This window comes from Populus trichocarpa, chromosome 7, assembly GCF_000002775.5.
Source record: "Populus trichocarpa isolate Nisqually-1 chromosome 7, P.trichocarpa_v4.1, whole genome shotgun sequence".
NCBI classification, from domain to species: Eukaryota; Viridiplantae; Streptophyta; class Magnoliopsida; order Malpighiales; family Salicaceae; genus Populus; species Populus trichocarpa.
The window spans coordinates 199,308-211,110 of record NC_037291.2 but is presented as its reverse complement, the minus strand read 5'-3'; the positions used below and the strand labels follow the sequence as shown (position 1 = coordinate 211,110).

At 36.3% G+C, this 11,803-nt stretch overlaps 2 protein-coding genes across 3 annotated transcripts; both read left to right on the top strand.

Moving 5' to 3' along the window:
- Positions 1 to 514: 514 nt before the first annotated feature.
- LOC7497754 (organic cation/carnitine transporter 7) lies at positions 515 to 5,809 on the top strand. The gene is made up of 7 exons (XM_006380776.3): positions 515 to 931; positions 1,056 to 1,112; positions 1,757 to 2,025; positions 2,645 to 2,882; positions 3,397 to 3,940; positions 4,047 to 4,249; positions 5,280 to 5,809. Exons 1-7 carry the CDS (start codon positions 920 to 922, stop codon positions 5,544 to 5,546), a joined length of 1,590 nt encoding a protein of 529 aa, XP_006380838.1. The 5' UTR covers positions 515 to 919; the 3' UTR covers positions 5,547 to 5,809.
- Positions 5,810 to 8,275: 2,466 nt separating this feature from the next.
- LOC7465573 (organic cation/carnitine transporter 7-like) lies at positions 8,276 to 11,650 on the top strand. Of its 2 annotated transcripts, none has more exons than XM_052454431.1 (5): positions 8,276 to 8,909; positions 9,409 to 9,646; positions 10,021 to 10,552; positions 10,660 to 10,862; positions 11,204 to 11,650. In XM_052454431.1, exons 1-5 carry the CDS (start codon positions 8,641 to 8,643, stop codon positions 11,474 to 11,476), a joined length of 1,515 nt encoding a protein of 504 aa, XP_052310391.1. In that variant the 5' UTR covers positions 8,276 to 8,640; the 3' UTR covers positions 11,477 to 11,650. The 2 variants fall into 2 exon arrangements, with proteins under 2 accessions (XP_052310391.1, XP_052310392.1); XM_052454432.1 differs by lacking the exon at positions 8,276 to 8,909 and adding an exon at positions 8,976 to 9,238.
- The last annotated feature ends 153 nt before the right edge of the window (positions 11,651 to 11,803 follow it).

Sequence of the window (11,803 nt, the reverse complement as noted above, 5' to 3'; positions counted from 1 at the left end):
CCATTTTTATTTTCAAAGGAGTTTTGTGTCTTTTTGGAAGATACATTTTGTTGTAGGAGGTTTCTTGATGAAAATTACTTTCCCTTGTTTCTTTTTTTTTTTCTATTTAATTTAAAAAATTAAATAATATGTTTAATAATTTTACTTCTTGTTAATAACCATGACGAGAAAAGGTAACATAATATATCATGATAGATTTTTACTAAAATAAAAAAACATTTTGAAATTAGTGATAGAAGACAGCCCATTAAAAATATATTCTAAACTCAAGTTCATGCATTAAACTATAGAATATTTCAAAAAAAATCAAAATTTATGCATCATATTAAGAAATAAAATTATTATGAAAAAAAGGGATTAGGTGGATCTCTCGTCTCCTCAAGTAAAATCCTCCTATTTTTAATTTAACAAATCTGAAGAAAAATATAAAAAATCAAGCCCACGAGGATGGACGAGAGGAAACCGAAAAACAACCAAGTATTTAAGAACAAAACATGAGAAATGGCCGAAGAAAAACAGAGAGAGACCCCAAACCAAACATTAGAGCAACTCATCCTCCTCCCAGTTCCTCCTGGTTTAAGGGAAGGAGGGAAGAAAGACAGTAACATTAAAAAAACAACAACAGCAACAAGGTTAGGTGGGATCCATCCCACATACGCATAGTATAATTACATCGTCGGGACAACCAGCACAAGACGACGTCAACGCGAGCCTTTAGAAAACAGGAGGGGGAATTGAGAAGAGTCAAACTCAAACCCCACTAAGCCTGGAAATCTTGCATAACAAAACAAAGAACACCCCTATCATTCCCTGCCCACCTCGAAAGATTAAACTTTTCTTTTATCTTTTATTGTTTGGCTGTGAATCACAAGATAAAGTTTCGTTTTTTTTTTTTTGATTGATTGATTAGTTTGACAAGATGAGCAAACAGGTACGTAAGACATTAAAAGTTCTCTCATCGAGGGCCATCTGTATCTCTATCATTCCTCCTTTCTCCAGTCCACACGACGTCTTCTTTGACTCCTATCACTTATGCTTGGAATTGCTTGTTTCAGCCTCACAAGAACAAACTCCATTTAGAAGAACAAGAGGATAGGTCTGCATTTATCAAGGTCTGTTCTTCCTTCTCCCCATTTATACATCTGGGTGTAAGTTCTTGTTTCATTTTCTTAAAGAACAGACTTTGCATTGCTTGACTTTGATGCAACAGATCTGTGGTATCTACCTCATCGAGAAGAAACCTGTGATTTAGCTATTAGTCATTTATATTTCTTGTTAATATGCAGCCAATCAATCCTATATTTATCGTTTTGTAATTTATTGGTTTGAAGAAACCTGTGATTAAAAATGGTGACTCTTTGTTTTTTTTGAAATGTTTTATGATAAGTTTGCCTATAATATAACATTATGTGTCGTATACATGCATGTGCTTTTCATGATTTGCTTAGGATGCACCCAGAAACTGGATGAGACATGGGAAGTTTCTACTTTCTTTTTTCTTAATTCAATTTTCTTATGCCTTGAATATTCTGGAGGCCATAATCTGCTGAATTTGATTGCAAAGTTTGATTCTTGCTCAAAGGAACATACAAAATTTTCAAAGCTTGATAGTATTTAGATTAGTGTCTTCAAATCATTTTCAACATCTTGATCTATGTGGTCTTAAGGTGTTTTCAATCATAATATACAACTATCAATTTAGCTGCAAAAGTTCCTAATGTTTGTATTAATTAGCTTAGTTTCTTAATATTCTTAGATGACAGATGGAGGTCCAAGGTATACTGTTGATGACGCTATTCTGGCCATGGGGTTCGGAAAATTTCAATACTTTGTGCTTCTCTATGCTGGCATGGGCTGGGTTTCAGAAGCCATGGAGATGATGATTCTGTCATTTATAGGGCCAGCAGTTAAGTCTGATTGGAATCTTACTTCTCAGCAAGAGAGTTTAATAACCAGCGTGGTTTTTGCTGGCATGCTGGTTGGAGCATATTCATGGGGTGTAGTTTCAGACAGATATGGAAGAAGGTGGGCTGCATTTCTATGTACCGCCCTTTCTTTACCCAAAGCTCATAATAATTATTCACATAACTTGAAGATGATTCTGCTGTCATTATATTGATGACTATGCCAGAATCCCTACGCATTTTGATTGAGAGTCACGCATGGATAGCCTTGATGAATTAGTTGAATGAACTTTTGAAGAATAGGATAAAAGGAGCCTTGTAGTTTGATCGACTCCTGCAGCTCTATCCAGTGCATGGTCATATCCCACGGAGTGATATTAAGTAGCATCGCTAGGAATCACTTCAAAAAAGAAAATAAATAAATAAATAAAAGCAGCTTTACTAGAACATGATGATGCTCAAAAAATTCAAGGTTTCAATATCCATTTAGCTTTTACATAGAAAGGGGTTGAATCTTGATGTATTTCAAAAATCCAAGTTTCTGAACACTTGGTATGAAGCTGAAGAATAGAAGCTTTTAACAGATCTATTGTCACCTGCAACTGTGGTTTTTGTGACTATTCTTCTTTTGACAAATTATGTTTGCTGTGCCTCTTTTGCGAGCTACTGCTGCAATCTTGTTTTGTGTTTTCTAGTTTCTCAAACATGCTCTATTGTTTTTTTTTTATCGTATTCTTCAGGAAAGGTTTCTTGGTTACAGCAATAATTACTTCTGGAGCTGGTTTTCTAAGTGCTTTTGCCCCAAATTATATTGCATTGCTTGTTTTTCGTTGCCTGGTTGGTCTTGGTCTCGGGGGTGGTCCTGTACTCTTTGCTTGGTTTTTAGAGTTTGTACCAGCACCAAACAGAGGAATGTGGATGGTGATTATCTCAGCATTCTGGACATTTGGAGCAATCTTTGAGGCTTCACTGGCCTGGGTATGCTTATGATTTCTCTATCATTTTTGGTTTCTTGTTCCAAATTTCTTTGTTGGTTTAAAATAGTCAACAACCTTCAATCTCAGGTTATGTGTGGTTGGTGAAAACGATTTTATATTGGTGTGATGTGTTTCACATACCAACATATGATAATTAGTACTAGACTTCCAATGATGTATGCCTTTGTTTTTATTTATTAGTTTCTGTTGCATGAGCCAAAATATGTATTGATTGGGATTTGGGATTTCAAGAATTCTGAGATTGTGAAACTTTCTTGCGTTACTCTAATGGCCATTATGAAGTGTCACTTGATGCTATCATTTGCATATCTGTACCTCTTATTCTGGAATTATCCCAGAACATACTTGTGTTTTATTTCTTATTGTGTTGTTGTTGCCCTTTATGTTTTCCAGTGAAGTCCATAAAATAGTTCTGTTTTTTTCTTTTTCCTTCATCATGTAATCTGTGCTACATTACTGGAAAATGGTTTCATCCTTATTCTGTCCCTTCGCAGATTATCATGCCTAGATTAAATTGGAGGTGGCTACTGGCGGTATCCGCTTTGCCTTCATTCTTTCTCCTTATATTTTATGTCATGACACCAGAATCACCTAGGTATTTCTGTTTGAAAGGCCAAAAAGGTGACGCCCTTAGAGTTTTGGAGAAAATAGCCAAACAAAATAGGAAAGAATTGCCTCTTGGTGCTCTTGCTACCGATAATGAGATTGAGCTACAGGGAAAGAATATTCCTATAGAAGGCATGGTTTCACTGCCAGCAAGTAGAGATGGAGATGTTGCTCCTCTTCATCCTCCTCCTAAGTGGAAGGATTCTGACATGGGGGTCCTAAAATCTCTGTTATTGCTTATTTCACCTAAATTAGCTAGGTCAACCGTGCTTTTATGGGTGGTATTCTTTGGGAATGCATTTTCATACTATGGCCTTGTGTTGCTGACAACTGAGTTGAACAATAGGAACAACACGTGCAATCACACTAAAGCGCAGTCAGATAAGTCTTCTGCTGTTGATTACAAAGAAGTCTTCATCACTAGTTTTGCAGGTGAGTTTTCACAGCAATTACAGCAGTGTTTTTATTTTTACAATAAATCTGATTTTGCAATCTCTCCAAGGAAGCTTAATAGCATCTAACTTTTATTTGGCTCAAGAGTTTCCGGGGCTCATTGTGTCAGCTCTCATAGTTGATAGGATTGGTCGTAAACTTTCAATGGCGGCTTTGTTCTTTGTGGCCTGCATCTTCCTGCTACCACTGGTAGTCCATCAGTCACCAAGGATAACAACAATTCTTCTCTTCGGTGCTCGAATATGCATCACAGGAACCTTCACTATTGTCTTCATATACGCTCCAGAGGTGAGTCATGGGAATTGAATTTTCACTCCAGAGCCTATTGATTATTGAGTTTTTCGCTTTAATATTTCATAATCAAGAACGTTCAGGGAAAAAAAAAAAACAGACTTTAGCTCACGCCAACTCATTTGGGACAGATTGTTCTTTAGTTGGGTTGACGAGAAACTATAGAGAAAAAAATGCAGGATTATTTGTTTGCATTAGAAGTTCTTTTGATGACACCGAATTAAATTATTTGTTGTACATGAGTTTATTCTTTCAGAGAAACAAAAAGCTATGCGTTGATGATGCCCTATACAAATCTGAAATTGAACATCACTGGCTTTTAAGAGCTTTGTTTTAGAAGACTAGGCGATAGGGCCTGTGCAATGTCTGTATGTGCATGCTTGGTGTGGATTTAACAGTGAATTCTAAGGGTGTGATGTCAGGATAGGCTGGGGGGAGGATGGATGAGGGAATGAGAAGTGAAGGGATTGGATGTTCACTTTGTTTGTCAAGGACGGGACCTGATCCTTCCAGTACCTTTTCACTTGTAATTTTTAATCCTCCTAATTTGAGCGGTTAGACTCTCATCCTTTCCCTCCGTTGTAAATTTCAATGCTCTCAATTTGGATGGATTGACTCCCATTATTTCCCTCCCTTGTTAGCCAAACAACTAGATGGATGGTAACCTATCCATCCTTTCCCTTCCTCATCCTTCCACCACTGTATCCCATCCATCCCTCCTAACAAACACGGCCCTAAGGTACTGAACTCAACTTAGCACTTAAAGTTAGAAGAGTGCTTGTGGCCCGTGTAAATTACTGCAGTTCTTGTGTTAAGTGTACCTTTTCATTCAAGCATTTGTAACATCTCACCCTTTGATGTCTGCATTTTTCTTACTTCATCCCAGTCATGGCAGCAATCTGCAAGCAATTTTACATTCAGCACTCAACAGCACACATGGCTATAGGAATTGAATCTTGAAAGCATCCTCATTTCGCCAAATTTAAGTTGCTGGTCTGCAATAACATGCTTTTTTTTTCCCTTCCAGATTTACCCAACATCAGTGAGATCAACAGGTATGGGAGTTGCAAGCGCAATGGGAAGAATCGGGGGAATGATTTGCCCGCTTGTGGCAGTAAGTTTGGTGCAAGGATGCCATCAGACAGCAGCACTAGTTCTTTTTGTGTGCGTAATGTTCGTAGCAGGATGCTGTGTAATGCTGTTTCCACATGAAACCAAGGGTCTTGAATTGACCGAGAGTGTATCCAGTACAAAAAATGAAAAACCAAAGGCTGTGAAGCAACAAGAGCCTTGATGTCTCAGTCATCATGTTGTCTCAGTCATCATGTCACGTGTTAGGTTGAAACTGTCCGTAATATTAGTCGAGATGCGCGCAAGCTGGTCCGAATACTCACATTAAACTAAAAAAAAAAAAAGGATCAGACCATTGCTGTATGTATAGTATAATCGCTTGTATTTTCAGGTAGACAGACACTTACTATATGTAAAATGTTTCAAGTGTGATGTATAGTACAATCACTGGAATTTGGAAAGTACGTTGTTTACTCTTTCTGTTTAGCATGTACTTAGATGATTGCCACGTGGTACTCTAGTTATTTATTTTTAACATCAAAGAAATATTAAAAATTAAATTTAGGGAAAGTTTACTTAGATATAATTTGGTTAACATTACTAGTTTAAGAACAACTTATATATATCATGTTAAAATAATATTTGATTAAATAAAATTTTAAAATAATATATTTTTTTAATATTAAAATAACAATATATTAAATTGATTTGAGATAATTTGATTAATATGTTAAATTTATGATTTCAGTAATAACTCTATAGAAAATAAATTAAAATAAGTTATAAAATCTAATTTTCAATCAATGCAATATTAAAAAATGAAATTAAAAAAAATTAATTAAAAATAATCTAAAAAATAATCTGAATTATCATGTTAAAATTATAATTCGAATTATAAAATCAAGATAATTTTATTAAAAATAACTAATAAATTTTAATTTTTACTCGGTCTAATATTAAATATTAAAAAATAAAATTTAATATTAAAAGATGAAATTAAAATTAAAAATATTAATTAAAAAATAAAACAAAGGAATATTTTAATTAATATTGTTTATAGTTAATGTAAGAATATCAGTTCACAGAATCATGATCTTTTTTATGTCCCATCTGACTAGCTACGCTGCAGAACGATGATGGATGACATCAACTTTCAAGAACACGCAGCTCTAAATACTAAAATACCATCGACACTTTGCTTCTGACAAGTGACAAAGCACGCTTGAAACATCCTTGCTTTGGCGCTCACACACGCACATTCATATGCTCTTGCGCACTGCTTTGATTCTACAAATTAAACTTCCGTGCAGCAAAAACCTCTAATGAGGCCAGAGTCTCTTGTCCAAACTAGTACAGTGAATATATATATATTCACAGTAACACAGTTGACAAAAACATTTCTCAAACAAGCAATTTTTTTCACAGTGGAAGATTTTTTCTTCCAAACTAGCATTACTTGAGCAAACCAGTTAAGCTCTTGATGCCTGTAATACAGCAAAGAAAATCCAGAGACAGACAAGTGTCAGTGTGAGTAAACACCATGCATTCATAGAGACAGACAAGTACAGGTACTTTAGTGTCGAGGTAGACACCTGCAGTCGCAGAAATAGAGGACCAGCTTCAAATTTTATTTCCATATTTTTCCCATTTTGTTGTTGTGATTGCATTGGAAGGCTGACAGTTTTTCTTGGAATCTGTTCGCATGAAATTGCATCATTCAATGTTATAACGCATGAGCAAAATAAGAAAACAAAATACACTGAAACCCTACATAATTATCTATCAATAATCACATGTCATTTCAGTCTGAAAACCCTACAAAGAAGAGGGAACCTTTTTCTTGGATCATCTGCATGTATAATCTCTGATAAGGTCTGTTTTCTCCATCTCCAGGAACACCCCAGTTTGTGCTTTGTTTTTTTCGATCTCAGCCCACCTGATGTTTTGGATTATTTCTTGTTTATCCTTTGGTGCTTTTCAAATTTCAGAATGTTGGTGCTTTCATGGTGGGTTTTGTTTGGTTTCTTGTTTAATAAATCCATTCATATTGATGTTCAATTCTCTTTGATTAACTCTTGATTTGATTGTGTTTGAAACAACAAATAAATTAATCTCTGGTGGATCCAATCAAGAAACTCATTGTTTTTGGCACAATAACTTACCATCAGCAGCTAATCCTATCCTGTAAGTGAAGGAGAGAGTGGATTCATAAGACCTGCATCTCTGTCAAATCCTAACATTCTTCGGCAGATAAGGTGAGATGGAACAAAAACATATACCACTATATATTGAAATTACAGTAACCTGTAAGTCATAGGATTCCTACTCGAATCGAGTCAACAAATCATGCTAGGCTTGACACTAGTCGAAATTGTGATCACGATGGAAAACATGTACAATTTCACTGCTTAATGCCTCAGTACTTCACCCTTGCACTGTCTCAGAGTCTTCTTTACTCTTGGAGAGGGAACTTGAATGAAAATAAAGCTTATAGAAGTAAGCTATTCAGGTAGCAAGTTATGGAGAGCAAGAGTCAAGCAGAGAGATAGCTAAATTAGAGAAAAGTTCTCTAGCCTATGCTTGAGACTAATAAATTTAGAGCTAAAACTTTGGCCCATTAAACCAAAGAATGAAAAAATATTCTGCATGTATGGCCCTTGATTATCTCTGCCTAACCATTCCACTATGAGTGGTCTTTCAACACAGAAGGTACTTTGTCTTGAAATGACAGCTGATGCATATAATCAATGCACTCATAGTGGAGTTCATAATGATAACATGAACAATATTGTAACTTTTTCCTAGTAATTATTTTTTAATATATTTTTTTATTTAAAAATTATTAAAATATTATTTTTAATATTGATATATCAAAATGATTTGGATTTTTTTATATAAAAAAGATTATTTTTTTTAAAATTTTCATCGAACATTGTTTTTGAATGTGAACAGAGCCGCCATGGCTTTGATTCTGCTGGGGAGTATATTGGCCATCCATGTAGGAATCCAGGTTTCAAGCCTTAGTGGCTCTAATTTTGGTGCTTGGGACTATTTGACCCCTCTGGGCCCTCCCATAGACCAATAAAAACGGAAGTTTTCAGGGGACTAACAGCATCTGTTCGCCTATGATTATCGACTCCTTCACTGTGTTACGCTTTTTGCGGTGGTTGAAACAGTACATGATATTGCAGGATCATTCATTTGGCTAAAGATCAAAGTCGCTCTTGATCTATTTAGTTCTAAGCTGTTTTCACTCATACAAGCAGCAAAATTAACTTGTACTTGTTTTGGGCAGCTTATTTGCTTTACATTCTTAGATGGCAGATGGAGGTCCGAGGTATACAGTTGATGAAGCTCTTGTCACCGTGGGTTTTGGGAAATTCCAATTCCTTGTGCTACTCTATGCTGGAATGGGTTGGGTTTCAGAGGCGATGGAGGTTATGATTCTCTCGTTTGTTGGACCGGCAGTTCATTCGAAATGGGGTCTTACTTCTCACGAGGAAAGCCTCATAACCACTGTGGTTTTTGCTGGCATGCTGGTTGGAGCATATACATGGGGCGTAATCTCAGACAAATATGGAAGGAGGTGCCTTCCTCTTCTTCTTCTCTATACGCAACACCCCCCCCCCTCTTTTTTTTACTTAATCGACAAAACAATACGGAAATAATTATATAACCATCTTGAAGATGATTCTGCAATCATCCTGGTGGATCACTTCTTTCCATCTGTAGAGAGGGTCTCATGATGTGTGTGTTTTACTCCCTTGTCTGTCGGAGAAAGGTGATAACTTAAGCCAAAATACTCATGATTGGAAGTTGGAAATAGATATTTGAGTTGTTTCCTCTGAAGTTGTTGAGTGACCTTTCACAACAAAGGAATAGAAGGAACCCTAGAAGATCAGGATGGAAAAGAAGGTTATATATTACAATTTCCAGCCACCTTGATCTAGCAACCGTGGTTTTTGTGACTCTTATTTCTTGTCAAACACATATGTGCTAATTGCTGTTATTTTGGGAATATTTTTTATATACATGTACATAATTTAGTCTCTGAAATGTGTTTTTTGTTATTTTTTTTCCTTCAGGAAAGGATTTTTTGTTACAGCAATAATGACATCCGTCGCTGGTTTTCTTAGTGCCTTTGCCCCGAACTACATCGCGTTGCTTATTTCCCGTTGTTTGGTTGGCTTTGGGATTGGAGGCGGTCCCGTGCTCTTAGCATGGTTTCTAGAGTTTGTGCCTGCTCCAAACAGAGGCACTTGGATGGTGGTTTTCTCAGCATTCTGGACCGTCGGAACAATTTTTGAGGGTGGTCTGGCTTGGGTATGCTTATGATTTCTTGATTGTTTTATGGTCTTACATCTTGGCGTAAAATTATTGAACAGTGAACATCCTTCAACGATCCATGCCATGCCATGCTTTCTTTCTTTCTATTTAGTGTCTGATTGTGATAAAATATTAAGTGGATGACTATATAGGGCTCTAAAATTATGGGAACTCTCATGCTTTTTAGCATCTATTCCTAGAATTGATATTGGTTCTTGAATATCCTCATTTTCAATGTTTATTTTGTCTCCATCATGGTTTGTTTCTTTTTTTTCCCCTCCAATAAAGTCCACACGGTAGTTGTTCTGGTTCTAGTGCTGCATTTGTTGATGATAATCTTATGATTGGTGTTTTTTTTCATATATTTGCAGATTATCATGCCAAGATTAGGTTGGAGGTGGCTACTTGCTCTGTCTGCTCTGCCCTCATTCCTCCTCCTTGTATTTTATACCTTGACACCTGAGTCACCAAGGTACTTATGCTTGAAAGGTCGAAAAAATGAAGCACTTATTATTTTGAAGAAAATTGCCAAACTAAATGGAAAAGAATTGCCTCCTGGTGTTGTTGTTGCTGGTAACGAAATTGAGCTGCAAGGAAATAATCATCTACCAGAGAGTAAAGATAAAGATGTGTGCGCCGCACCTCCTCCTCCTCCTCCTCCCAAGCAGAAGGATTCTCACATGGGGGTCTTCAAATCAGTGCTAATAATTTTCTCACCAAGATTAGTTAGGTCAACCTTGCTTTTATGGGTGGTAATCTTTGCAAATGCATTTTCATATTATGGCCTCGTGTTGCTGACCACGGAGTTGAACGATAGGAGTAATACATGCCATCAAACTAAAAAGCAGTCACAAAAGCCTGCTAATATTAATTACAAACAGGTTTTTATCACAAGTTTTGCAGGTACGATTTCATATTTATTAGAAAAATCTTTTTACTTGTGTGGTAAAGCTGATTCTTGTACTCTCTTCAAAGAAGCTTAGTGACGTTGAACTTTTATTTGGTTCAAGAGTTTCCGGGGCTCATCCTGTCCGCACTCGTAATTGATAGACTTGGTCGTAAACTTTCAATGGCGGCTATGTTCTTTGTTTGTTGCATCTTCCTGCTGCCATTGGTAGTCCATCAGTCTACAGGTGTAACAACAACACTTCTGTTTGGAGCTCGAACATGCATCACTGGAACATTCACGATCGTTTATATATATGCTCCAGAGGTAAGTTATGCAAATTGAATCTCTTACTCAAGCAGCCTTTTGTTGTTGAATTTTCATTTTGATTGCCTCATAAACAAGAAACACTAGAGAGGAAAGAAGACACTTTTTTAAAGCAGATTGTGTATTTGTGCCAGATTCATGTTGAAAATAGATAAACCATATTGATTATCACTAGAAATCTTTCAGATATAATTGTTATTTGTTTTTTATTTCCTGTGACAACACAAATCCGTCAAACTGAACACAATGGTTAGATTCTTCATTTTGTTTATCTGTGAAATTTCAGTTACTGATAGGTGATTATAGATGATAACATATGGTTATTTTTCTTAATCATGCAGCTTTACCCGACCTTTATGCGAACAACCGGCGTCGGGGTTGCAAGCTCAGTGTCAAGAATCGGAGGAATGGTCTGCCCTCTTGTGGCAGTCAGTTTGGTACAAGGATGTCATCAAACTGCAGCAGTTGTTTTCTTTGCGAGTATAGTTTTTGTAGCAGGGATCTGTGTATTGCTCTTTCCATTTGAAACTAAAGGCCTTGATTTGGCTGATAGTTTATCTGGTACAAAACAGGAAAAACCCCAAGACTCTGAGACAGGAAGAGCTTTGATCTGAGTAATTCTACTATATTAGGTTGAAGTGTCCATATTGAAATGGGTCACACCATTGCTTGGTATATTAAGGGTTCTTTTTTCCTTTTCTTCTTCAGGGTTTGCAATCTGTACTTTCTTTGTATATTATACGATCTGTTCACAAATAAATAACCATTGGAGAAAGTATTTTGTTTCACTCCACAGCAATCTCTCCCTATCAATGGAAGAGAGAAAATACTGACTTTTTGAGAACCTTTTACCATTTTGATTACAAAGTTTGATTCTTGATCTATGCAACGAAGCAGCAGAGCAACAGTATAGCAGTTCATTCATCTGGTTTCAAAGCTCT

Bases quoted from the DNA above. Each gene is read 5' to 3' on its own strand.
- LOC7497754 (XM_006380776.3), top strand. The intron at 1,113-1,756 runs GTCTGTTCTTCC...TAATATTCTTAG, and splicing joins ATAGGTCTGCATTTATCAAG to ATGACAGATGGAGGTCCAAG. The intron at 2,026-2,644 runs GTGGGCTGCATT...CGTATTCTTCAG, and splicing joins TCAGACAGATATGGAAGAAG to GAAAGGTTTCTTGGTTACAG.
- LOC7465573 (XM_052454431.1), top strand. From the start codon at position 8,641: ATGGCAGATGGAGGTCCGAGGTATACAGTTGATGAAGCTCTTGTCACC. The intron at 9,647-10,020 runs GTATGCTTATGA...ATATATTTGCAG, and splicing joins TTGAGGGTGGTCTGGCTTGG to ATTATCATGCCAAGATTAGG. The intron at 10,863-11,203 runs GTAAGTTATGCA...TTAATCATGCAG, and splicing joins TTTATATATATGCTCCAGAG to CTTTACCCGACCTTTATGCG.